The sequence below is a fragment of the Babylonia areolata genome, chromosome 27 (assembly GCF_041734735.1).
Source record: "Babylonia areolata isolate BAREFJ2019XMU chromosome 27, ASM4173473v1, whole genome shotgun sequence".
In the NCBI taxonomy this organism is placed as follows: Eukaryota; Metazoa; Mollusca; class Gastropoda; order Neogastropoda; family Buccinidae; genus Babylonia; species Babylonia areolata.
The window spans coordinates 21,551,682-21,579,409 of record NC_134902.1 but is presented as its reverse complement, the minus strand read 5'-3'; the positions used below and the strand labels follow the sequence as shown (position 1 = coordinate 21,579,409).

Sequence of the window (27,728 nt, the reverse complement as noted above, 5' to 3'; positions counted from 1 at the left end):
TGTGGGTGTGGTGTGAACAGGTGCAGCGGCTCACCACGGCAGCTGTGTCTGAAGGCTTCTGTGATGGTTAACAAGTTCACGGAAATGAAAAGAGGGGTATTGGGGGGTATAGTACATAACTTAAGTTCCAATCAGTTTCAGTAGCTCAAGGAGGCGTCAGTGCGTTCGGACAAATCCATATACGCTACACCACATCTGCCAAGCAGATGCCTGACCAGCAGCGTAACCCAACGCACTTAGTCAGGCCTTGAGGGGAAAAAAAAAAGGTGAATAAATAATAGATAAGCTTACACAAATAAATAAATAATAACTATAATGTAAAAAAAAAAAAAAAAAAAAAGAGGTAGGTAGTAGTAGTAAAAAAAAAAAGAAAAGATAACAATGATGATAAATAAGTTCCAAACGTATCAGAAATCATGTATGAACACATACAGTAGGATTTTAGACACACGCGTAATATATATGTGCCTGCAAATGCACAGGCTCACTGAATCGCACACCCCCTTCCCCAGATATGTATATATTTATGTATGTGTGTGTGTGTGTGTGTTTGTAAACAGGTACAGTGGCTCATCGCAGCGGCTGTGTCTGAAGGCCCCGGTGATGGTGAACAAGTTCATGGAGGCCACGGAGATGAACGCAGAGGCTTTCTTCCAGAGGTGGAAAGCTCTCAGCCAGTCAGTACCACTTTTCTGTGTGTGTGTGTGTGTTTATTTCTTTCTTATCTGTGTGGTGTGTGTTTCTTTCTTGTATGTGTATGTGTGTGTGTTTATTTCTTTCTTATCTGTGTGGTGTGTGTGTTTCTTTCTTGTCTGTGTATGTGTGTGTGTTTATTTCTTTCTTATCTGTGTGGTGTGTGTGTGTGTTTCTTTCTTCTATGTGTATGTGTATGTGTGTGTGTTTATTTATTTATTTCTTCTCTGTTTGTGTGTGTGTGTTTATGTGTTTGTTTCTTCTGTGTGGTGGGTGTGTGTGTGTGTTTCCTTCTTTCTTCTGTGTGTGTGTTTGTGTGTGTGCTTTTCTTTTTTCTCTGTGGTGGTTAATTTATGTGTTTTTATTTCTTTGTGTGTGTGTGTGTGTGTTTCATTCTTTCTTTCTTTCCTTTCCACATTTTAGCATTGTAAACAAATTTAGAAACGTCATTTCACTTACATAGAAGTCAGCGGAAATGAAGTTCCACCTCTGAAATATACTGTAATCATCAGTATGTGTGACAGCATTGAAACTGTTATCAGAGGTGGAATGTTCTCAGCCGGTGAATATTTCACTGTGTTTGGGGGGGGGGGGGGGGCGTGTTCTTTCTTTTTCTTCACATATTTGCATTGTAAACCAGTTTTGAAACATGAATACATTATAGTTATTTGCTTTGCATTTTTCCAGGTTATGCTATTGTTACGCCAAAAGTGACAAATGTGTTAAAAACACTGTTCAAAATGCATGTAAACGTGCATACATGTGTGTGCGTGTGTGTGTGTGTTTCAGTGCATGTACAGTACGCTGCTTTGTTTTCTTGTCTCCATCCCTCTTCCCACATCTCCCTGTTTTGTTTGTCTCAAGTGACACAGTTTTCTTTCATTCTTCTTTTTGTAGATTTTTCTATGCTTGTGACATTTGTGGAACTAGCCAAAGTAAAATTTTTTTTTTTAAAAGAAGGAGAAAAGATGAAACAGTTTTGATATTAGTTTACCTTTTTAATCTGTCTGTTTACCCAAGCTTAACTTGGAAAGGAAAGAGAAGGAAGGTATTTTCAGTGCCGTCACACATACTAATTATTACACTTTTATAGACATCCAGTTAAAGTATTAAATTTTACACTTGAAAATGAAATAAATGAGAAAAATGTAGGTGATAAATTTTGAAGAAATTCATTGTCCCATGCTATATAGTGTAGTGAAATGCATTGAGAACACGAGTGAGAACAAAACGGTTCAGGGTTTTTGATGACTCACGTTTTTGTTTGACAGACCTGATCAGGAAAGTCAACGGATATTCAAAGCCCAGTTTTCTCAAGACACGGAGCAGTCTAAACAGAAGGTGACACTCTCCCCTATGTGTCCATTGTGTGTCAGTGTCTACAGTGGGCTTTTTCTTCTTTTTTTGTGTGTGTATGTGGTCAGTTTGTTGGGTTGGTTTGTTTTTTTTCAGACTGTGTGTGTTATGTCACAAGTGTGTGTGAGGCATCTGTATACACATGCACATTGAGTAAGGAATATAGAATAGTTATCTCAAACGAGATAAATCAGTTTGTGGTGTGTATTTCATGAACAGTGTATGAGAGATAAAATGTTTAAATGCTAGACTAAATCTAACAATCAACAGTAACAATCATGTGCATGTAATAATCACAGTTAAAGATTAAATAAGGCATAAAACAGCATACTATTAGTAAAGCAAGAGTGGATGTTGTTATGTTTTATTTTACTTTTGTGTCAAAAAATGTATGAAGTGTTTTCTGCAATTTATTGAAGCCAGAACGTTTTTATGAAGATGGGAAGTTTGAAACTTTGGTTTAGATTTGTAGTTGTGTGGGAAAATGTTTCCAGTCAGTCGATCATAGTTTTGATGAAAGAGTTGGACATGTCTGGAGTGATTATTGTATAAATTACTTCAGGAAATGCATTTGGCGATTTCGCTATGATTTATCAAAGCTGGAAGGTTGTGATAAAGACAGAGGTTTGCATGCGAGAATTTTTTTTTTTTTTTTTCCCCTCCTTGACCACAAACTCCTTGGCAAATAGTTGTCACAGAGCAAAAAATAGGCTTGGTACTGATAGGGTTAAAATATTTCTTCCCTGAACTTTACAGCTACTTGGCTTTGGCGTGAGCATTCTGGAAGGCATCGACCCCAACCCTGACAACTTTGTATCGGCGGGCGTCATGCACACACGGAACCAGCAGATTGGCTGTCTGGTGCGGCTGGAGCCCAATAGACAAGCACAGGTGATCGTGGGGTTTTGGGTTTTATTTTACTGGTGTTTTTTTTTTTTTGGGGGGGGGTGTGGGGGGGGGGTTGTTTTTCTCTTTTTCCCTCTCTCTTTCTATCTTCCCCCCTCTCTCCTTTTCTCTCCCCATACACTCTTTCTCCCCCTCTCTCATCCTCCTCCCTCTCTCTTCCCCCCACTCCCCATCTATACATTTGTCTGTATTCCTCTCTCTCTCTCTCTCTCTCTCTCTCTCTCTCTGGCTATAATGTTCTGATTCCAGTTCTGTCCACACCCCTTGTCTCTCCATATACTTTCTTTCCCTCTCGCTCCCTCTCCTTCCTCTTTTTTCTCTGTCCCACTACCCCTACTCTCTCTTTCTCTTCAACACGGGTGATTGTTGTTGATTCTCTTTTCTGAATGAAGATACTGCTTCAGTCTTGTGTCAAACTTCACAGAATTATTGCCTGATGTTTGTTTTATACCTTTTCTAAGTTTCATATCATTTGAACAACAATTTTTATCGTAGGGCCATGTTGAATCGGACATAACTGTGGACTATCAAACTCATCAGCGGTGTGTTGCACGATATTTCTGCAAATTGCGCTGCATTGTTGTGCTTTTCTGCTTTGAAATTGCAGTCTGAGTCTGCAAATATTTCTTGGAGTATTTTGTCTGCTGTAAAACTATGAAGCCAGCCAGGCCATTCATGATGACAAAAAAATGCAGAAAATAGTGGAAACCAGATAGAACACCTTTCAGACTTTGCAGAAATTTATCTACCCATTCCAGATGGATAAGCGCAGTTTAGGAGTCCTAAAAACGGAGATTCACGGACTGAACATTGCATGGGCACAAGCAGAAAAAGCCAGCAGGAAATGCCTGAACGTCCCTCAGGGGTAGGGCAGAATGAGTTAACACATTGTCAGAGAAGATCCAGTCTTCATGTCATCTATGAATGTGAACAGCTCCAGAAACATTTTCACCACATTCATTTACATTTTCTGCCGCTCTGTCTGTTGCCATTGGAAACATTTTATATGGCAGTCAGCAATCAAGTTCCGTTTGAAATAGGAGTTTAACTAGGAGCCCCACTGACTCTCTGCTGTTATTTTACCAGCTGACTTTGTTGTTTTTTATGTCTTTTTATTTTATTTTATTGATATATTCATAATTAGATAGTTAGATTTGGCAGGTAGATATATAGATAGATTGGGATAGATGAATAAACATAGATAAATATGAATATCTGAACGCTTTTTAATGCAGATTGAAGAGAGGAACAGGAAGAGGAGTGATAAAGTGAGTACAGGGGAAGGGGGTGGTGGAATTATTTTGTCTAAAGTCACAATGATAGATAGACGTCAAACAAATGACCGTTCAATCCAGTCTTGACACAGGCTGTTGCTTTTTGTTCCTGCAGATGTACCGGTTGACCGTGCGCTCAACGAAAGGCAGCGTGTCTCAGACAGTCTGTAGTTTACTGGAGTCACAGTTCTGATGGCAGAGAAACTGAACCAACCTGTGAGCGGATACCAGGGGATTGATGTTGAGTGACTGACAACAGACAGACAGACAGATGGACGATGCACAATCAGACAAGAATCAAATCAAGGTGAACTCAGCTTGTAAGTGGTCACACATCAGGTGAAAATACAACAAAAACAAACCACACTTTATACCAGGGAACAGAAATAGGAAGCAAGGAGAAGAGAAATGTGTGGTCATAATACTTGTGCAGCTGGTTTAACCCACACACAGGAGGCGGTGTTTGGTCTGTGGACTGAAAAGTGGAGACATGGAGAGATGTGCTGAAAACAGCTGCGTTTACCATTGAATGCTGGGGGGGTGGGTGTGTGTGTGGTTTATAGATGTGGTGGTTGTGGTAGGCAGAGGACTTTAGTAAAAGGGGAAACAGTGTGCTTGGACCTATAGAAAACAGCTGTCTCTTTGAAGGACAGAGCAAAGGTGGTGGTGTGCTGTAGGGTGTGGGAGGAGGACCTGTGGTGGTGAGGTGAGGATGTAGTGGTTCAGTTTCAGTGTAGTGTTTCTGAGGAAACTTCACACACCTTTTTTTCTGTTTTTTTTTTTTTTTTTTTTTATGTGTGTGTGACTGCAGATAGTCGTTACGTGTCGTGAAAATTGCTCAAGCTGTCTTTCGGTTCTTAGTTTGCAGTGCTTAGAAATTTCTCATACTGGAATGACATCAGCTTGTGGCTATTCAGTTTAGTTTCACTGCACAATTCTCAAACGTGACTGAAATATTGGAATGACAGCACATTGATGATGGGGATGTTACAGTGGGGGCAGATTAGATCAAGGCCCTCACATAATTAGGATTTCAGAGTCCTTGTTTGGTTTAAGTCTTTGTCAAGTAGATTTTAAAGACATCCCAGAGCCATTTGTCTGATGCTGTCTCGAGGTTTGAGGATTCCCAAGGAACCTGCTCACCAGTGCCGTATTTGAAACCTTACATCTTCACTTCATCTTCCCTCTTTTTTTCATCTGTCCCTTCACAAAGCTGTTTCAGGTTTGGAAATAGTAGTGAGATTCACACATGAAGTATGGAGGTGCTGCTCTTCTCGGTTCACGTCAGCAGAAAGAGAGCATTGCCCTCGGTGAAATGTGTGTATGATTTGTTGTTGGGTTGTTAGGGGAAACCGTTTGATACAGTAATGCAGCTGCTGAAAGCAGGAAGAAACAGATTTAAGTTTTACCTGTAGGCGTCCTGGATTGTATGTTGTGTGGGATTTAAGTCATCTTTTGGTGATTTCCTTGGGCAACTGAATCCACGGGCCTTGCCTCACATGGTCCCTAGGTCTTTCTATGTTTTTACTTATGAGGTTGATAGTTTTCTGTGACAAAGATCTGATTGATAGTTTTCTGTGGCAAAGATCTGCATGTTTTTTCACGAGATCTTCAGACATTTGTTTTTGCAGTGGTCTCCCATGGCTGCCAAGTGGCTGTGTTGATGTTGAGATAATCTATGCTCTGATGCCAGTGTATTGAGGAAAATGATCTGTGCAGCCTTCAAGATAATACTTTGAAAAATGAAGCTGAACTAAGGGGATTCATGTGACCTGCCCAACATCCAGAAAGCAACTTTTCCATCACGTAGTACAAGAAAAAAGCTTTCGTGTGGATGAAAGGCTTCTTTTGTTTTAGTGGCCCAAGAAAAGTTTTGTAATGAAAACTTTGAGCCAGCACAGCAAATATGACATGCGTCGTTTATTGCTGGTCAGAGTTTCTTGGTCATTTTTGGAGTAACAAGAAAGAGAATTTCTGCATTATTTGATAAGCAGTGATTGAAAATGTTAAACACATTTTCAGTGTTGGTGACTGGTCAAGGTAAATGTAGTTTAATGGCAAAAAGAAGTCTGATGTCCGTGATGTTAAGATGTGTATGACATGCTGATTTGTTTGTTTTAATAAATTGTGTGTGTGTGTGTGTGTGTGTGTGAAGTAAACGTATACTTGAGTGAAAGGGTATTTGTAAAAAGTCAAGCAGCTTGGGTGATTTGCTGTATATATTTGCAAATGAGAGAGAGAAAGAACATTGAAATTAGAATCATTCCTGTTGTGTACTTGTTGACATCGGTGACGAAGAAGTTACTTGCTACAGGCACATGTACTGCTGTGGTGATGGTTGAGCTGAAAGTTGTTTTTTTGGTTTTGGTTTTTTCCTTCTGCATACATGGTTTATACATGTGAAACTGTACATTACTGTGTACAATTTATATTGGTAAACGTACAATGGGCACAAAATTCATGGCTCCGTTATTGTGTACATTTGATCTGTATTCAGACATAATGGGCATCAGATTCATGGTACAGCTGAGACAAGATGGTGTTGATGTAAGAAGTTTTATTTGTTTCACCTCATGTCAAAATGTAAATGGATGCAGGCTTGTGGATAGAAAGATGCATCTTCAACATTGGCTGTTGTCATATGAGTCATTTTGTTTTTTTTGGAGGGGGGGTGGGGGGGGGGGGGGGTGGAGGTTTGCTGTTTAAAAAAAAACAAAAAAACAACCCACTTTAACTGTATTCTTTGTGATGTTGCAAGTTGATGTACATTATGCTTGGAGATAATAAAAAAAACAAAGAATCTGTTCTACATTGCACAAACGCCAGAGGATTGGAAGTACAGTGTGGGATATATTGTGCAGGTTATCAGTGTATTCTTTGCGTCTGTTCTTCAGTGAACTTTTGTTTTTGTTTGTTTTGTTCTGAGCTGATAAGGATGTATATCTGAAATGTCAATACCTGGAGTGTCAGTTATGTTTATTTGTTGTCTTTTGTAATTGTATGTTTGGACAGTGGCCTTTAAAGAAATGTGTTCGTGACTGTTCTGTATGTGTTTCCTTTGAGTCACTCTTGGACCAGCAGATTTATTTGGGTCCATCTGTACTGGAATATAACTCTGACACATATATAATTATTTGTTTAATTGTAAGGAAATAAACCACTTCATGAAATCTCAGTCTGAGGTAGTAGAGAAGCTCAGTGACACAGATTAAATTTGTTTGCCAGCAGACTGATCCAGGAGCAGAGCAGACTGTTGGGTTTTGATAATGTTGAACATTATATTGAAAGTGATCAAGATATAACCCATGCCTGCTGAACCTTAGTGAAATAAATTTCAAGTTTATTACTGCTTTTTGTGTGTGAAATTTTCAAGGGTGTAATTGAATTTGCAGGTCAAAAGTAATGCAGTCTAAGAAGAAATAATCTGATGAATAAGGAGTGATGACTGACATTCTGACTTGTATACTCTTTTCTTTTTTCTCTCTTTTTTTGGGGGAGGGGATGTGGCTGGGAGGGGGTGTGGGGTGTGCATGTGTTTTTGTTGTTTGTTTTTTTACTTGTTTTTTTTGCTGCCCCATTATCTGTTCTGTTGCAGTGGCATAACTCCCACGCCACATACATAAATGTCCCACCAAGGTCTCTCCATTCTTCTGTTGATAGAATCCTTTGTCTTCCCAAATACAACAGAGGGAAAGCTATAAGATCTTTCAGCTGTACAAACCTGGAATTGTCTGCCTTTTTTTTTTTTTTTTTTTTTAAAGTCAGTCACAGTCCCTCACTTACATCCTTTGAAGCAAATCTATAGAAATATTTATAATAAAAAATAAATAAAAAAAAAGGAAGAAAAAAACAACATTCCTTTTCAAGCAGTCTGTACATACCATTCCGTAGCAGTGTTGCATGGATCAACTTTGATTTTTTCCGCATGTGGTTGTGTACCTGTTTGTGTTTGAGTTCTCATGTGCTTTGTGTCAGGCAAGTTTCATTGAGAGGTTTGAAAGCGCTGTATTGATGTACTATTGTTATTTCCAGTTTTTATATTTTAATGATAATAATAATAATATTTAATGTTATTCAGACTGTAATAGTGTGACTCTTGCAGTGACTGGATTTTCCTGGGCTGTATGAACACTGATTGGTGACTGACAAATGTTGCTTGAGAGTGGAGTGGGAACTAAAATCTTTTTTTTTTTTTTTTTTTTTTGTTTGTTTTTTGTTCAAGACTGAAAGCAGAGTTGTTTTGCCATTTTGTGCAAGGTTGGTTTTTTTTGTGTGTTTTTTTTTTTTTTGGGGGGGGGGGGGGAAGATGTGAGGAGGATGGGATTTTTTTTTTTTTTTTTTTTTTTTTTTTTTTTTCCTGATTGAAATGAATGCCATCCTCCTTGAACCCACTTCTGTTTCTTCTCTGCCACCCCCCTCTTTACATTGTGTGTGCATGTCTGTGTGTGTGCATGTCTGTGTGTGTGTGCGTGTCTGTGTGTATGCGTGTCTGTCTGTGTGTGCGTGTCTGTGTGTGTGTGTGCATGTCTGTGTGTGTGTGTGTGTGTGTGTGTGTGCGTGTCTGTGTGTGTGTGTGCATGTCTGTGTGTGTGTGTGTGTGTGCATGTCTGTGTGTGTGTGTGCGTGTGCGTGTTTTGTTTTTTGAAAGAGCCTGGAGGTGAGGTTTCATGCATGCATGTGGTAGATAACAGTGTACCATTGATCTTTTGGGGGTTTTTTTTTTTTTTTTTTTAGTGCATCAGCCATCTGCTGCTCACACCATGGTTGTGCAAGGTGGTGATGATTCTTTTTCTGCCAGTCCCATCCTGTTTCTGTACCGTCTGTTTATTTTGTACTGACTTTTTCTTTCCTTTAACTAACATGCTTGCTTTGCCTTCAGCTTTCTGTGAATTGGGGTGAGGGTGGGGGGTGTTATATATATATATATATATATATATATATTTTTTTTTTCCCTCCAATGTCTTCTTTGTCCAAGATATTTTAGGAGAATAATGATTAATTAATGACTGGTGGTTTGTTTTTTTTTTGTTTTTTTTTTCAGTTTGGTGCTTCACTCGTATGCTTTCATCCCTGCTGTGAATTTCTGTGACTTTTTTTTTCTGTATATCTGGTCTTTGTCTTTTCTGCTGCTTCTGCATGTCAGCAGTGTATGCAGTGGGTTGCTTTCTTTGCTGATTTTTTTTTTTTTTTTTTTTTTTTTTTTTTTTTTTTTTTGTCCTTTCTCAATGACGTTACAAGATCAAAAGCAATAATCTGATAAGCTGATCAGTTTCATGGTGAGACTGTGCCTCCTCTATCACGTATGATATGCATGCTCATGCTCTTCATAATGTTTAAGTTAAAAAATATATATATATATACATATATATAGATATGTATATATTTTGCTAAATCAACAGTTGATTTTCTGCCTACTTGTCATAATAAAAATGTAACAAAATGCACATGCTACCTGGCAGTGGTGCTGAAACTATTGAAGCTGTGTTCTTGTGCGAAAAGGGAGAGGATGTGTGTGTGTGTGTGTGTGTGTGCTGCTAACATTTACTGTGGATTTGCGTTGGCTTCTGTTTGTTTTTTTGTTGTTTTGTTTTTTTCGTTTTTTGCTGTATTTCAAAATCACCAAACACCACTGTCGTTCTAGAAAAACAAACGAACATAAAAAGGATTTGACGCACACAAACCCAAGGACACAAACCATCATCAAATGACGGGATTTTATGTATATAAATCTAATGCATATCTGTTAGGCAAAAGTTATGAATTGAGCATTTGAATTTCACCACCTTTTTTCAGCCAAATTTTTGTTTAATTTAGTGTAGTTTACACTAGTTAGTTTTTGTTGTTTGTTGTTGGGTTGTTGTTTTTTTGTAATATGATTCAGTGAAAGCTTGGAAAGATAATTATTTTATGATACTCGGATCACAACACAACACACACACACACACACACACACACACACAGAGCTTTTTTTAATAACCGTAATGTGTTGGGTTTTTTTTTATTCCCTTTCGGTAATGATGTCTAACTTTTTTTCTAGAACAGTAAGAACACTGGCTGCTACACTATGTCACTTAAAAACCCAGACATATATCCATTGTACATTAAAAACACAAGGTCCAATGTCAACGCTCTGAAAACATGCAGATAATTTCATTGTAATATGAATTAGTAAGAACTATCTCCACCGAACGAGTGCAGAAGCACCAAACAAAAAACTAACAAAAACAAAAATGAAGAAAGAAAAGAAAGGGGGAGAGGTTGAAGAAAAATGGTGCGCAAAGACCTACTTACAACTGAGATGGAAGTAAAAATGAACAATGATAAAATCAAGCTCTGTATTGTATTACTTTTTATCACAACAAATTTCTCTATGAAATTCGGGCTGCTCTCCCAAGGGAGAGTGCATCGCTACACTGAGAGCGCCACCAATTTTTTTTTGTATTTTTTCATGCCAGCAATTTTGTTTGTTTTCCTGTCAAAGTGGATTTTTCTATAGAATTTTGCCAGGGACAACCCATTTGTTGCCGTGGGTTCTTTTATGTGCGCTAAGTGCATGCTACACACAGGGCTTTGGTTTATCGTCTCATCAGAATGACTTACTTTCAGACCACCACTCAAGATCTAGTGGAGGGGGTGAAAATATTGAGGAAAATGAACAAGGTTGTCCAGTGGGGTGGTGGAATCGCACAGACAACTGAAGGTGGAAGTTGCAGAGGGGGATAGAAGGGATTATACGATAACAAGACGGGCGCAACAGCCGAGTGATTAAAGCGTTGGACTTTAAATCTGAGAGTCCCGGGTTCGATTCTCGAGAACGGCGCGTGGGTAAACGGTGGAGATTTTTCCGATCTCCCAGTTCAACATATGTACAGACCTGCTTGTGCCTGAACCCCCCTTCATTTGTATACGCAAGCAGAAGATCAAATGCGCACGTTAAAGATCCTGTAATCCATGTCAGCGTTCGCTGGCTTATGGAAACAAGAACATACCCAGCATGCATACCCCTGATAAGGGAATATGGCTGCCTACATGGCAGGGTGAAAACGGTCATACATGTAAAAGCCCACTCGTGGAAATAGTGAACGTGGGAGTTGCAGCCCACGAACGAGGAATAAGAATACGACAGCGCACATTGTTAGCCGACCAGAAAGAAATTTTCTACAGGTCTTATACGAAAGCACATAGAATCGGCAGCAATATCCACATTTCTTCCTCTGTACTTTTCCGCCGTTTATAAGGCAGACAAAGTCGTAAACTGGTTAATAACATTGTAATCTATACTATATTGGTTAATAACATTGTAATCTATACTATACATTCTTCCCCTCCACTCTTTGCCGTCCTTCACGTCATTCGAGAGGGGAAGAACTGATCTATCTTCTCTAGAAGACATATATTATAAGCGGCTACTCAAAAAAGCAAAATCAATCAGCCAGGACGAATCACATCCAGCTTTTGGGATTTTCGAGATGCTCCCCTTTGGTCGACGGTACAAAAGTATAAGGACGAAAACCAGTCGCTTCGCCAATAGCTTTTCCCCAAAGCAGTCAATGCCTTGTCTCTCGAACAAATCCAGTATGATAAATAGAATTGCGCAATCAACAACCATCTACCTGAAGATCTACTCATCAGCCCCATCCACATGTAATATGCAGCTTCTGTTCAAACGTGTATGTGTGTGTGTGTGTGCATGCGTGCGTGTGTGTGTGCGTGTGTATGTGTGCAGTACGTGCATGTGTGAGTATGCACAAGTTTTTGTATTGATATGCACTTGTATGTATCCTCATTTCTACTGTATCTGTGTTTGTGTATGATTTTCGATTTATGTTCGTATCTTGTCATGTACTATCCCCCCCCCTCCCCCCCCTCCCCCCCCAATATTCCTTCTGACTCTGGTACACTTGTTAATAAAGAAATATTCTGTTCTTTTCTGTTCTATTCTAATGTAAACATCACTGACAATTAACTCCACAAAACTACCAGTTGACGTGTTTAACACTGAATGTGAGCATATCTTTGACAACTCCACAAAACTTCCAGATGGCCTGTTTAACAGTGAATGTAAGCATCACTGACAACTCCACAAAACTACCAGTTGGCCTGTTTAACAGTGAATGTAAGCATCACTGAAGATTCCACGAAACTACCAGATGACCTGTTTAACATTGAATGTAAGCGTCACTGAAGATTCCACGAAACTACCAGATGACCTGTTTAACATTGAATGTAAGCGTCACTGAAGATTCCACGAAACTACCAGATGACCTGTTTAACATTGAATGTGAGCGTCACTGAAGATTCCACGAAACTACCAGATGACCTGTTTAACATTGAATGTGAGCGTCACTGAAAATTCCACGAAACTACCAGATGACCTGTTTAACATTGAATGTGAGCGTCACTGAAAATTCCACGAAACTACCAGATGACCTGTTTAACATTGAATGTGAGCGTTACTGAAGATTCCACGAAACTACTAGATGACCTGTTTAACATTAAATGTAAGCGTCACTGAAGATTCCACGAAACTACCAGATGACCTGTTTAACATTGAATGTAAGCATCACTGAAGATTCCACGAAACTACCAGATGACTTGTTTAACATTGAATGTGAGCGTCACGTCCAGATTCCTCTGACGAGTCCCCGCTGTGTGGGCATGGGGGCGGTGTTCTCTTTCGCATGGACGCCATCCTGGGAAGGACGCGCCCACGGGGATTGAGGTTGCAGGTCTGGCGAATGCACCAGAAGGCGTGGGAGCGTGTCCTCGTGACCAGGCGGCAGAACTGGATGCAGGACATACCCATGTAGCCGACGGCCTCCGTCCCGGGCAGGCTGACCACGGTGCAGCAGGCCATCAGCAAGGCACAGCTGGTGGCCAGGGCGGACACTGCCTGCTGCTTCCTCTTCCTCCCGCGGAACATGGCTTCGTTCCGGGCACCGATTGGCGGTAAGGTCCCTGTGAAATATTGTCCCGTTTTCGTTTCTCCTCTTATCCTTTTTTTTCTTCTCCCTCTCTCTTTTGATTTTCTTCTCCACTGTTCTTCTCCACAATCTTTCTTCAAGTGTTCTTATCCTCTATCTTTTAGTTGTCTTTTCCGCTGTCTTTCTTTGAGTTTTCTTCTCCACTATCTTTCTTCGAGTTCTCTTTTCCTTTGTCTTTCAGTTATCTTCTCCTCTGTCTTTCCTTAAGTTTTCTTCCTTGCTCGGGCAGAGAATAAAATCAGTATGGACGACGGAGCTAAGAAAACAAGAACTTTGCTGTTTGTTCGGAACTGTCCAGAGCTAGCTGAGGTTGGTTCAAACAAACGTGTTGATAAAAACAAGGCAGAACAAGAATAGTGTCCTCTACGAGTTCCTTCACAAGGAGTGGGGAAGAAATGTTTTGTTGTGTTTTTTTGCACGTACTGCTGTGCACCTGCAGTTTTTAGTGTCGACCTAAAAAAAATAAAAAAAAAAAATTGAAAAACCGAGCAAAGGTAAAGGTCTGACAAACAGGATTCACTGAAAAGGTTTGGATGTGAATGAAACATGTGTTGGTAGCCGCCACTGTCACACCTTTTCTCCCACTGACAATCAGTCTTGATTTGCAAAAAGTCGGACACAATCTTTATGAATGAGACCGTATAGCCTATAGTTAAAAATACAGACCACCCTTTCAGGTACAACAGCGATCTCAATCGTCAAAGTTTTATTCCAGTCAGGAGGATCTGAATGACACTTATCCACTCTGTTTTTATTCACTCATCTGCCCGAAAGGTAGGAAGATCATGAATTAAACACATGTATTTTTTTTCTGTTTTCCCGATGAAGAAACACGTGTACAAACACGGAAGACCTGTATTCACAAACTGCAGCAGATTTGTGAGCAAGGTCGACAGTGTCAAGATGCAAATTAATTTCCAACTTCAAAGAAAGCAAACAGATTCTCAGAAAACACAAATGGACACCATTCTTAAAAAAATAATAAAAATAAAAATAAAATAAGATAAAAATCAAAGTAAACTCTAGAGTTGAGATATCAGGGTACGAAATTGTCGACTTATAATGACTGCACGCCACGACGTGAGAGCTATTTTATGGAACACAAAAGCATGAACACTCTAGAAAATGCCGGTGAACATTAGCAGCATTTGTGATGCTCTGTCCCGTCACAGTGGTTCGTTACTGGACAAATGTTCAAGAGGCATCGAAGTCACCTGTTTTTCTAGGGGTTGGGGGTTAGGGTTGGGGGGTGGAGGGGCGGAGCGATTGTACAGAACGTAGCTCAGAAAATCTACACACCTAACTTCGGTGTCAGTATCCAAGTGGGCATCAAGCCGGGCAAACGCCCAATCGGAACAAAGTAAACCCAACAAACTGACCAATCACATGGTTCGTTTTCTGCCACTGACCAGGTCGAATACGCCTATTTGTCTCATATCCATATTAGGAGAGCTATGGTGTTAATTCCGCGCCTGAAGTGGTAATCATACCTACATTATTATATAGACACGTTGCCTGCTTCTTCTTCTTCTTCGTTCGTGGGCTGCAACTCCCACGTTCACTCGTATGTACACGAGTGGGTTTTTACGTGTATGACCCCGGTTTTTACCCCGCCATGTTGGCAGCCATACTCCGTTTTCGAGGATGTGCATGCTGGGTATGTTCTTGTTTCGGAGACCAAGCTCTAAGCTCTTTACAAACATGGGGTCATTTGCACAACAGGCTGCCTACCTGAGTAGAGCTGACTGACGGCTGCTACTGGGCGCTCATCATTCGTTTCCTGTGTCTTTCAATCAGGTTTCAGGCACGTACACATACACACTCAGACAAACATGTAACATTTTTACGTGTATGACCGTTTCGTTCATCTATCCCGCCATGTAGGCAACCATACTCCGTTTTCGAGGGTGTACATGCTTGGTATGTTCTTGTTTCCATAACCCACCGAACACCGACATGGATTACAGGATCTTAAACGTGCGTATTTGATCTCCTGCGTGCGTATACACACAAAGGGGGTTCAGGCACAAGCAGGTCCGCACATAATGCTGACCCGGGAGATCGGAAAAATATCCACCCTTTACCCACCAGGCGCCGTTACCAAGATTCGAACCCGAGACCCTCAGATTGAAAGTCCAACGCTTTAACCATTCGGCTATTGCGCCCGTCCACGTTGCCTGCATTTTCCCACTATGCATTGAGAAATGGGTGTGCCGTGGTGTGACGTCCACACAATAAAGCTGTTTGGTGGAGCGGAGTTCAACGACCTGTTGGATGACGCCCTGAATGTCAGATGTTCATGGCTTAGGTCTTGGACAAATGTTTTTGTTGCATTTTTTGTTTGTTCATTAACGGCAAACACGACCCGTCTCATTTTCAATATTGCGAGCCATACACATGACCACACATATCCATCATGCAGTATGTACACGTGCGTGTATGCTCCTGTCCTGAAATGACATTGGCCTAACCCTCATTAGCACGAATGCGGGGACAAAGCAGCATCATTAACACACTCCGGTTTTCTGTCTTCTGGAAACTAGGGAGGGATAACGAACCCATGATATCGAAACCTTATTACTCTCTGTCTGTCTGTCTGTCTGTCTGTGTCTCCTTCTCAAAACAAGGGAGGACTTTTTTGGTTTGTTTGTTTGTTTTTGCTGCCCCATCATCTGCTCCGTTTCAGTGGCATTACTCCCACGCCGCTCATTCCGAGTCTCCCATACACAGCCACACCCTGGTTGTTGGGAAGATCGTTAATTCCTCTTTATGTGAGCAGCTATCACACACACACACACACACACACACACACACATGCGTGCGCGCGCACACACACACACACACATATATATATATATATATATATATATTTATTTATTTATTTATATGGAATATGTCTTTATTACCAAGTGTAATTGAGTCATTGAATCACGAGGAATATAGGAGGGATAGTACATAAAAGTTAAGTTACAAACGTATCGGAAATCATGTACAAAGACAAAACACAAACACAGTAGGACTTTAAACACGTGTCTACACATGATAAATAAGTACCTGTATATGCGCACGCTCACTCAATCGCACGCCCCTTCTCCATATATACATATATGTAATACACATGAATATACATACATATACATATATATATATATATATATACACACACGTGTGTGTGTGTGTGTGTGTGTGAGTGTGACCGGAGGAATGCCAGAGTCCGAAATGTTGGGATAATCTGGTAGACTTGTTGACTCGCTCCTGTCTTCTTTTTTCGTATGCTTAGATAGATAGATAGATAGATAGATAGATAGATAGATAGATAGATAGACAGACAGATAGATGAGAAAATGGCGAGTGCTGGACCTTTCAGAACGAAGTCAAATGATAAAAGGTGGTGTAAAATCAAAGGTACCTTGACAAAGAGTCTAAGACTCGATACATGTCGTGTTTCTATCTTTATGTCAATGTACTTTTGATTTTGCATCACCTATTATCAGATTGATAGATAGATAGATAGATATGGGTACTTATACAGCGCTTATCCTCGGTAGGAGACCAAGCTCTAAGCTCTTTACAAACATGGGGTCATTTGCACAACAGGCTGCCTACCTGGGTAGAGCCAACTGACGGCTGCTACTGGGCGCTCATCATTCGTTTCCTGTGTCATTCAATCGTGTTTCAGGCACGAACACATACACAATTAGACAGACATGTAACATTTAACATTTAACATTTATGACCATTTCGTTTATTTACCCCGCCATGTAGGCAGCCATAGTCCGTTTTCGGGGGGGTGCATGCTGGGTATGTTTACAGGATCTTTAACTCACTCAGTACGGCCAGTCCTCTCTTCTCCTCTACACAGACCACTCGGATGTCTAGTGGGTGTCTGAATGACCCAACCTTTAGCTTCCGTCGTCAGAATTGTGGTATTCTTTGTCAACATTCACGTCTTCAGTATAAGAGCCTTCCGCTTGCAATATTTTGATGATGGTAATTGGGGTAAAACGCTGTTAACGTCGTCTCTTTCTCCGTTCGTATGGAGAGAGTTAACGTGCGTATTTGATCTTCTGCTTGCGTATACACACAAGGGGGTTCAGGCACTAGCAGGTCTGCACATATGTTGACCTGGTAGATCGGAAAAATCTCCACCCTTTACCCATCAGGCGCTGTTACTGAGATTCGAACCCGGGGCCCTCAGATTGAAAGTCCAACGTTTTAACCATTCGGCTATTGCGCCCGTCAGATAGATAGATATACAGGCAATATCCACAATGTTTCCCCTCAAGACCGAATGAGTAGCGTTCACAACAAGGCGTGGACATTTCAATTCACCAGTCACTACACAGAGGAGTGGAAGAGGGGCTGAAACGTGGATACAGCCATAAAAACAAACAACAAATCGGCAAAATCGCCTGCAGTGTGAAATGCCCCTCAGATAAGGCGGGCAAGCCCCATGCTGTGAGCAGGCCTGTCGGTGACCATGTACCCAGGGAAGGGGGGATCGAGGAAGGAGAGTCATGTGTTGGAATTGCAGCACTTGTCAGTTAGCTTCGTTATTCCAGACACCTAGCCGGTTTCAGCACTGTGTTACAATCCCCCAAACCTTCGTTCATTCGTGTAGAATCCGTACATGTCCAACCCCCCCTATCCCCCCCCCCCCCCCCCCCCCCCCCCCACCAACCGTCCCCCCCCCCTCCCTCCCTTTCTTTTTCTCCCAAGGGAGTTGGATAGGGACTGAAACTTGCTATTTTTAATCCTTCGAGATAAGTCCGGCCTGCGTGCCGATTATGTCTTCAGCTAGACGCTAACAAGGTGTATTAAATCACCCACCCCCTTGCCCTTTCCCCGACCCTCCCATACCCCTAAACGTTCATCTTCTTTATTTTTTTTTCCACAGAGAGGCGAGACGGGATGCAGAGACCATATCCTCGAAAATATGGATATTGCTACGTTTTACAAGTGTATTAAAAAACACAAAAAAACCCAATGTCAATAAGCATGATTAACATTACTGATAGACACCATAACACTGTTCAATAAAATTGCATATAAACTTTACTCTCATCTTCAAAACCGTCTCAGTTTGAACATGTCTTTCCTTTTGACTTCACTTTCCTGACTGGTTGCGTGTTTCAATCAGGACAGAAAAAATACTTGTAGATTTTGGCACTGACACAGCTAGAGTTAATAATAATAATAAAAAGAGTTTAGGACCACTTAGCAACTTGAAGTTTCTTCTTTGGTACATTGTGAAATGATGCTGAGTCTCCGGCAATCAGTAGTGTATGCAAGGTGTAATGCTGCCGTTCAAATCATCACCACTCATAACCGGAAGTGTCTTCTTGTACGTGCACTTCCGTTCTTCGCAGTGAAAACCACCAGCCAAATTATTGGCCGAAACATCGATTTTTCAAACTTTTGTTGTTGTTTTTTAAAGCTGATCATGACTTGCTTGCAAATGATTTCGTTACAGATTTGACTGATCCTCAAATAATTGAAGAAATCTATTAAATTTGCACGTGGTAAATTCCTTTTTTTTTTCTCTTTTTTTTTTTGTACTTGAAAGGTTTTTTTCCACGTGTATTTTTTTGGTTGTTGCTGTTTTAGACAAGTCATGAAATACAATACAATGCCAATGCCAGGAGCTTTATAAAGCTCTGGTCATGTCAGTGCATATAAAGACAACACGCACGAACTTCACACAGTCACCTTTTTACAACAACAAAAAATTCTTAAAAAAATTTTTTTTTTTACTCTTTTGTTTTTAAACACCTTTATTTACACTGCCGTTATGTGCTTTGTAACTTGCCACTACACTGTGGCCACGTATTGTGTGCCTTCTCTCTCTCTTTCTCTCTCTGTCGCTCTGTATCTATCTATCTCTTTCTCTCTCGCACTTTCATATGCGCCCAAAAGGGTCTTTTGGAATGAACCTGGACATGTCAAGGTCTGGACACCACTGACCACACAAACGAAGCTGAATTAAGTGGACACATGACTCGCCCGTTCTTCACAGAAGCAAAAGAAGTCGTGAACACAAATGTATAGAAACATGCAAACAATCGCGCGGCGCGCATACGTACAACCTCTTGCACGCACTCAAGGTCCGACGCTCTCTCTCTCTCTCTCTCTTATTCTTTAATGGAAACAAAATCTCAGTGACAATGCACAATAATTCTGTTTTCAAAAGAAAAAAAAAAACACCCACACACACACACAAAGAACACAAAACTCCATGAACCAAAGAACTTTGATCACACACACACACACATGCACACACGCACACACGCACTCACACACACAAACACACGCACATACACACACACACACACACACATAAGCAAACACACAAACACACACACGCACGCACACAAGCAAACACAAACACACATACTCAAACACAATATGCATGAATAGGCGAAAGTGGCAAATAACATGTGAAAAAAAATAAAATATTGATCACAATATGCGCAACAAAGTCAGTATCTATCTATATCTATCTATCCATATATATATACATATCTATCTATATATAATTATATAGATATAGTGTGTGTGTGTGTGTGTGTGTGTGTGTGAAAATGATTGTCCTGCTTTCCTTCTTCCTCACTGGGCGAAATTTTCTTGGTGGGTTTTTTTTTTTTTCCAGCATGCTCGATGTTCTGATCCAAGAGTCTACCTTTGTTGAAATATTTTCTTGGGTCAGTGCCAGCGATTCCAGATATTGCCTTATATATATATATATATATATATATATATATATATATCATATACATCCTCCATCCACCCGCATTTAATTCCAATGTATTGTAATATATATGAATACTCAATCTGATTTTTTTAAAATAAAATAAATAAGAGATACGCTATCCACACACAACAAGCAAGTACAATCTAAATAAATAAGCAGATTATATTAAAATAATAAAGGATTAAACAAATATATTATTTAAAAAAAACAAAAAAAAACCCAGAAAACGCACCAGTCTAAACTATATTTGCATGCTGCGGTAGTAACATCCAAGATTGCATGTGAACGTTTTTAAAACATCTACCAAGAACCAGTAAACGAATTAAAACAAAGTGAGCCAAAATAAAACGTTTTGAAAACGTTTGCATGCTATCTGGGATGCTCTATTACGGTTTTCCATCACTTGCGTAGGCTAGTTCCAAGACAAGCCCAGCCCTTTGTTTTACAGACACACTTCAGTGACTCTTATCACTGTAGGCTAGTTTCAAGACACGCACAGCCCTTTGTTTTACAGACACACTTCAGTGACTCTTATCACTGTAGGCTAATTCCAAAACACGTGCAGCCCTTTGTTTTACAGACACACTTCAGTGACTCTTATCACTGTAGGCTAGTTTCAAGACACGTGCAGCCCTTTGTTTTACAGACACACTTCAGTGACTCTTATCACTGTAGGCTAGTTCCAAGACACGTGCAGCCCTTTGTTTTACAGGCACACTTCAGTGACTCTTATCACTGTAGGCTAGTTCCAAGACACGTGCTGCCCTTTGTTTTACAGACACACTTCAGTGACTCTTATCACTGTAGGCTAATTCCAAAACACGTGCAGCCCTTTGTTTTACAGACATACTTCAGTGACTCTTATCACTGTAGGCTAGTTTCAAGACACGTGCAGCCCTTTGTTTTACAGACACACTTCAGTGACTCTTATCACTGCAGGCTAGTTTCAAGACACGCGCTGCCCTTTGTTTTACAGACACACTTCAGTGACTCTTATCACTGCAGGCTAGTTTCAAGACACGCACTGCCCTTTGTTTTACAGACACACTTCAGTGACTCTTATCACTGCAGGCTAGTTTCAAGACACGCGCTGCCCTTTGTTTTACAGACACACTTCAGTGACTCATCACTGTACAGACCCCGATGTATAATTATGATCACGCGTAGAAAGGCAACCATGCACGTTGTTTTAAAAATATGTATCTTCGCCTCCGTCTACTATATATTATATTACATTGTGTTGCTAACTATTCAGGACAAGTTGCTTAAAAACCTCAAATATATTAAATATCACGAGTTGGGGCGAGGAGGCTGGGAGGTGGGTGCAGGGGGCGAGGGGGGGGGATGAGGGGGCGGGGAGTTGGTGGAAGGGGTTGGGGGGTGGCCAGGCCAGCGGCCTCAGAAACAACAAGAACAAAGAAAAACAACAACAACAAATGCAACGACAACAACAATTTTCAGCCCCACGAACTGACGCGTCGAAGCGCGCCAAAAGTGATCTGCATGTCCCACTTCATTGGAGCATGTCTGATTCGCGTGTTCCTGTTTCGCCTTCTCTGTGGTCGTGTGGTCGTGTGGCCGATCTCTAGCTATGGCTTCTGGAGTTTGACTCTTCTTCGTGGGCTGCAACTTCCACATTCACTCGTATGTACACGAGTGGGATTTTACGTGTATAACCGTTTTTACCCCGCCATGTACGCAGCTATACTCTGTGTACGGGGGCATGCATGCTGCGTATGTTAATGTTTCCATAATAACCCACCGAACGCCAACATGGATTACAGGGTCTTTAACGTGCCGTATTTGATCTTCTGCTTGCGTATACACACGAATGGGGGTTCAGGCACAAGCAGGTCCGCACATATGTTGGGAAAAATCTCTACCCTTTACCCACCAGGCGCCGTTACCGAGATTCGAACCCGGGACTCTCAGATTGAAAGTCCAACGCTTTAACCACTCGGCTATTGCGCCCGTCAGTTTGACTGTTTCGGTACCGGCTGTTTCCGTTTCGCTTATTCAACATGTGCAGTTCACCCCTCTCTCTCTCTTTTGCATCAAAAAACAAAACAAAAAAAGAAGAAGAAAAGAGAAAACAACAACAACAACAACAAACAAACAAAAACAAAAAAACGCATGCACACGCGCACACACACACTTCAACAATTTCTGGTCAAAACAGGACACGATTCCGAAATGCAAACACTGCACTCATGTGGTGGGGACCCCCATCACTGCACTGAATACCAGGCCGGAGAAAATGAACAGATGAAGTGAAACTGCACATTATTCTCATATGTGTATAGTTTTGTTAGTCACATTTTGGTGAGTGCATGTAACATTGATGCAATGTGTTCTGTAACAAAACGTGTTTGTTTTTTTTTAAAGCACCAAGAGCAGATTTCTGGATAGTGTGCTATATAAGTATCCATTATTATTATCATTAAAATGCTTTTGTATGGCCAGCTGAAGGAAGGCCACCGTGAACTTGGAAGACCCTGCAAGCGCTTCAAGGACACCTTGAAGACAAACCTCAAAACCTGTGACATAGACATCGCTTCCTGGGAAACTGATGCCCTTGACCGCTCTTGCTGGAGGATGCTGTGCTCTAGTGGCATAAAGACGTTTGAAAACAAGAGAACGCTGACCATTAAGGAGAAGTGTGAGCGAAGGAAGCAGGACTTAACTTCTGGAGATGTTTTCCCTTGCAACACCTGTGGGAAGTGCTGCACATCCAGAATCGGCCTCTTCTCCCATACGAGGACACACACCGACAGATAAGCCTGCCTGCCTACTCATCCGTCGGTCCGACGGGAGACTCCATCATCAAAATGTCAAAGGCATGTTTCTTATCATGAATTTCTTTATTCTTTATTTATTCACCCCTTTTTTTCTCTCTTTTTTTTCTCAAGGCCTGACTAAGCGCGTTGGGTTACGCTGCTGGTCAGGCATCTGCTTGGCAGATGTGGTGTAGCGTATATGGATTTGTCCGAACGCAGTGACGCCTCCTTGAGCTACTGAAACTGAAACTGAAACTTATCATGCTCCCCACAGCGCTGTCGGTCACAGCTCAAATCTTCCAATTGGCCGTGCTCCACGTGCTGTTGGCTGACCAGACTGACGCCCACTTTTTTTCTTCTTTTTTTTTTTTTTACGTAGACATTGGGGCGGAAATGACGCAATCAATGACGTGCAGTGCTTCCGCAACTTTGTCACACAATTGAATCTCTACACTCAATGTCTCTCTCTCCAACTTCACTGATCTGCAAAAGAACCTCCCCCCCGTTAGAATCTTCCAGGCGCACTCCAGGAAAGGTGGCTAGAAGCAATTGTCCGTTTTATTTCGTGCGATGAAATACCTCCAACCACCCAAAAAGAAAACAACAACAGCAACAAAACTGCCGAAACTCGGTCCCTGTCCCACGATCGACTGCCAGAAATGGAGAATGATGAGTGATGAGTTCAGCATTGCAGCGCCCCCCAAGGACCTAACTAGGTTTCGGGACAAGTGACAGTGACAGTTAATAACACACACCACACAGGCGAACTTGTTACAAGGCGAATCGGGATCTCCAAATAATATTAAATTAATTATTAGTGATGGCCGAATCGGGGAATATGCGAATCAGAAGCAGCCTCCAAATCGTGAATGATGACACCAGGGAGGATGAGGGGTGGGGTGAGGGGAGGACGTGGGGGTGGGAGAGGGAGGGGGGCCGGGGGGGCTGGGGGCACAGACAGTACGTGTTTGCAGTGATTACAAGGTGGACACGCGATCTCTGCTGAAGACGCTCAGGCGACGCTTAATGGTGCTGCGCAGCAGTCTCGGTGATCCCAGCACCCCTTGCGACAACTTCCGGCCACTTCGCTGACTGGCTTCTCGGATTTCCAACACCTGGGAATGTATCACACACACACACACTATGTATTTCTTCGAAACATCTTCATGAGCAATTGCACACACACACACACTCACACACACACACACACAGTCTCTCTCTCTCTCTCTCTCTCTCTCTCTATATATATATATATATATATATTGTTCGTTTTTTAGTTTAACGTCTTTTCACTGTAAGTTATTAGACGAGGGTAGGAAAAAAATCGAGTGGGTGGAGGGGGGTCTGGGGGGGGGGATTACTGTGTACGCATGCGAGTAAGTGAAAGTGTGTGTGTGTGTGTGTGTGTGTGTGTGTGTGTGTGTGTGTGTGTGTTACATATAGAAAATGGTTGATTTAAGTTTTGTTTTAAAAAACAACAACAACAAAAAACAAAAACAAACAAACAAAAACAAAACAAAACAAAAAACCCAACAACAACAACAAACAAACAAAAACAAACAAACAAACAAAAAACAACAACAAAAAACAATATAACTTATTTCTAATGAAAAACTAACAACTATAACAGCGAATCAACTGAACTATTTAACAAAGAATTGAAAAAATCATACATTTAGCAATGGACTGCTGAAGATCGTCAACACTGAAGATGATTTCAGTTCAGGGATGTGAGACTTTAACATATCGCAAGTTGGTATATGATCAGACCATATATAAACATACACATATATTTTCTTCCTTCTTTTTCCAAACTGCTACTCGGAGTACACTCTAAAACAATGAATCTGCCAACTCTGCAGAACTGGGCTGATTTCCAGTTGGATTTCATATTGCATGCAGTGTTCTTAACCATTTGGTTCATTTTCTGGATGCACATAATGATAACCACATATAATTATATATATAAACTGTCTTTTCATGGTGTTACAGCACAAGCCACACACACACACACACACACACACACACACACACACACACACACATCACCATCACCACTACAACCACACCACACCACATCACACCTGCATTCATTTTCATACGATCCAATTAAGAATACACACACACACACACACACACACACACACAGATATATATGTATATAATCTCTCTCTCTCTCTCTCTCTCTCTCTCTCTCTCTCTCTCTCTCTCTCTCTACTTGGGTGACCAAAGTTCAAAACGTTCGGTGTGAAAATGGATTTGAGCAAGTGTGGTTGTTTGGATGTGGGCATGAGAGACTATTTTTCAAAGAACTTAAAGAAAGACTGTACAACTCATTTTGCTATCGTTGGCAAGACCACTTAGAAAATATTGTAAGATACTCGGTATATAAACAATATAAAACTTGTTTTGGAAGAGAGAAATACGTGAATGTTTTATGGTTGAACATATATCGTAACACCCTCGCTCAGTTTAGGATGGGAGTATCACAAATTAATGTTCACAAATACCGTTAATCAAGGAATCCAGAAAACTGGAATTGTCCATGTAACTCACTTGAAACCGAAATTCACTTCACTTTTGAGTGCCCGAAGTATGAAGACTTAAGATCTAAGTATTTACAGGATACTGTCAGTTTCGAAATTCATAATCTGGAATTTGTGAGAGTTCCAGAAGAGAGTATTTTTGTTTTTGCGAAGTTTCTTTTCTATGCCTTTAAGCTTAGATCCCAGACCTTGAATGCAGTCCAAAATATACAAATGTGATTTTTTTCCCCCTCGTGTAAATAATAATGTATCTGTCGACTGTGAACCCCCATTGAAAAGGGCTGTGGCCTATTCAATAAACCAGTGTCAGTCTCTCTCTCTCTCTCTCTCTCTCTCTCTATATATATATATATATATATATATATTAAGACATATATGAACAAAAGGGTGAAACATATCCATCACAGTATCATCATGATGCATGACACATGATTTCGCAAAAGTCTACCCGCACTGAATTTAATTAATCAAACCAAAAGGAATTAACAAGCTTCAGGCGCCGGTGAGTTTTGTGGGATACCTTCTTGATGAGGTTTTGGAACAGTGACGTCACGCCGTCTACGTCATCGCGCGCGGAACATTCTGACGTCATGGTGCAGTCTGGCGTCCAATCTGAGGCGGTGCTGTGCCTTTGTACCGTCCTGAAGCCGTGACAACGCACAGGGCAATCAGTCGGAGAAACACACCCATGAATAAACGAAAGGCATTTCTCACAACCAGTTGTCATTTCTGTTAAAAGTGTGTGTTTTATCCACAATTGTATGACTAAAAAAAACTATAGTTTTGATTCGAAATGGAAGTTCTCACACTGACGTGTTAAAAAAAAGTGTCTTTTGTTGTTGTTGTTGCATATGCAGTTTCCTACCAAAGAAAAGTTACCTTGAATTGAAATGTATCCCAACTGTCCCAGAATCGAAAGTGTATGGCTTATGTTCCCTGGGGCTTTAATTTTTCACGTGCAATGAAACACTACTATGAAAGGCTACCTGGGAATGATTTTGCAGGTCTCCATTTTAGTGTCTCTGCCGCCCCCCTCCCCCACCCCCCACGCACACACACACACTCCCCCCTCTCTCCATCTCGCTCTTTACCTCGCCAGTGTTGTACATTTTGGCCGGTTCGTTTAGAAAGTTGGTTCTTTTCTTCCATTTTATACATTCATTTTTTTTGTTTGTTTGTTTGTTTTAGTTTTGTTTTTTGTTGTGTTCATTTATTATTCTTATTCTATTTATCATGATTGTTATTGTTTGTTGTTTTTTGTTGTTGTTGTTTTGTTTTGTTTTTTGTTGTTGTTGTTTTTTGTTTTGTTTTTGTTTTTTTAAACAGTACAGATGGGCAATCATGTGAATAATGTAGTTTCAACAATAACACACGCACGACTTCCCCCCCCCTCCCCCCCACCCAAACACACACACACTCATACGACGTTCAAACACACACACACACACACACACACACACACACACACACCCATACGACGTTCAAACACACACACACACACACACACACACACACACACACGTTCAAACCCACACCACGCCGCTCACTCACAAACCTTGAACACCCACCCACCCACGCAACCAACCTGATATGATCCAGATCACACTTGTTCCCAAGAAGAAGCACGGGCAAGGGCGGGCAACCCTCCACGCCCGTCGTAGGGGGCGCTCGAAGCCGGTTCCCCTGCGTCACTGCCGGGCAAGAGGGCGGGGGCGCGAGCAAGGCTGGGGAAGAGGAAGAAGAAGAAGAAGAGGAGGCGGCGGAAGAGGAGGGCGCGTTGGGCCGGTATTTGCGGATGCAGCCGAGCGCGTGACGCGCCGCGACGACGCTGGACTGGTCCGTGACGCTGTAGACCAGCACCGCCGCGTCCGCTTGCATCAGGAGCTCACGCGAGGCGGCCCGCGTCTGTAGGCTCTGTGTATGTATAGCATTATAGTAGTAGAAGTAGTAGTAAAAATAATTAGTATTTATATTATAGCGTCGAATCTTGTGCAGAGACAAATCAAATCAAAGCGCTTTCACACCAGTCATTCACACGCATGTATACCTCTAAACTCATGACAAACTGAACAAAAAGAAGAGGCAGGTGAAAGGGGGCTATCTTGCAAAACGGTGGGTTTTAAGGCCAGACTTTGAAAGAGCTGAGTGTGGAGACCCGACGTAGCGAAAGAGGAAGTTCATTCCAAAAGCATGGCCCAGAGACAGATAAAGAACGGTGCAAAGTATGCGCTGAAGGGACTGAATGGATGAAGCAGGAAAAAAAAACAGACAGTAGAGACTTACAGTAGTCAAGGCGAGAGAGAATGAGAGAAAATACAAGACTAGTAGTAGTAGTAGTAGTAGTGGTGGTGGTGGTAATAGTTGTTGTTGTCAGTAAGTATCTTGCAGTAACATTCATACACTGATCACATATCCAATGACCAAGTGTGCCAAATCAAGTA

General features: G+C 41.3%; 2 protein-coding genes across 3 annotated transcripts in view; one reads left to right on the top strand and one right to left on the bottom strand.

Moving 5' to 3' along the window:
- Positions 1-6,862, top strand: part of LOC143301182 (AP-2 complex subunit alpha-2-like) — a 43,643-nt gene extending 36,781 nt beyond the window's left edge. The window contains exons 21-24 of the mRNA XM_076615281.1: positions 561-677; positions 1,965-2,034; positions 2,806-2,940; positions 4,345-6,862. Coding sequence (XP_076471396.1) covers positions 561-677; positions 1,965-2,034; positions 2,806-2,940; positions 4,345-4,422 — 400 coding nt within the window. The 3' untranslated portion in view covers positions 4,423-6,862. The remainder of the gene's footprint in view (positions 1-560; positions 678-1,964; positions 2,035-2,805; positions 2,941-4,344) is intronic.
- A 12,470-nt stretch (positions 6,863-19,332) lies between these two features.
- LOC143301647 (ras-related and estrogen-regulated growth inhibitor-like protein) overlaps positions 19,333-27,728 on the bottom strand; it is a 75,402-nt gene continuing 67,006 nt past the window's right edge. For both annotated transcript variants that reach the window (XM_076616079.1, XM_076616078.1), the window contains 3 exons: positions 26,873-27,201; positions 25,808-25,928; positions 19,333-23,856 (listed from right to left, as the gene is read on the bottom strand). In XM_076616079.1, coding sequence (XP_076472194.1) covers positions 23,719-23,856; positions 25,808-25,928; positions 26,873-27,201 — 588 coding nt within the window. In that variant the 3' untranslated portion in view covers positions 19,333-23,718. The remainder of the gene's footprint in view (positions 23,857-25,807; positions 25,929-26,872; positions 27,202-27,728) is intronic.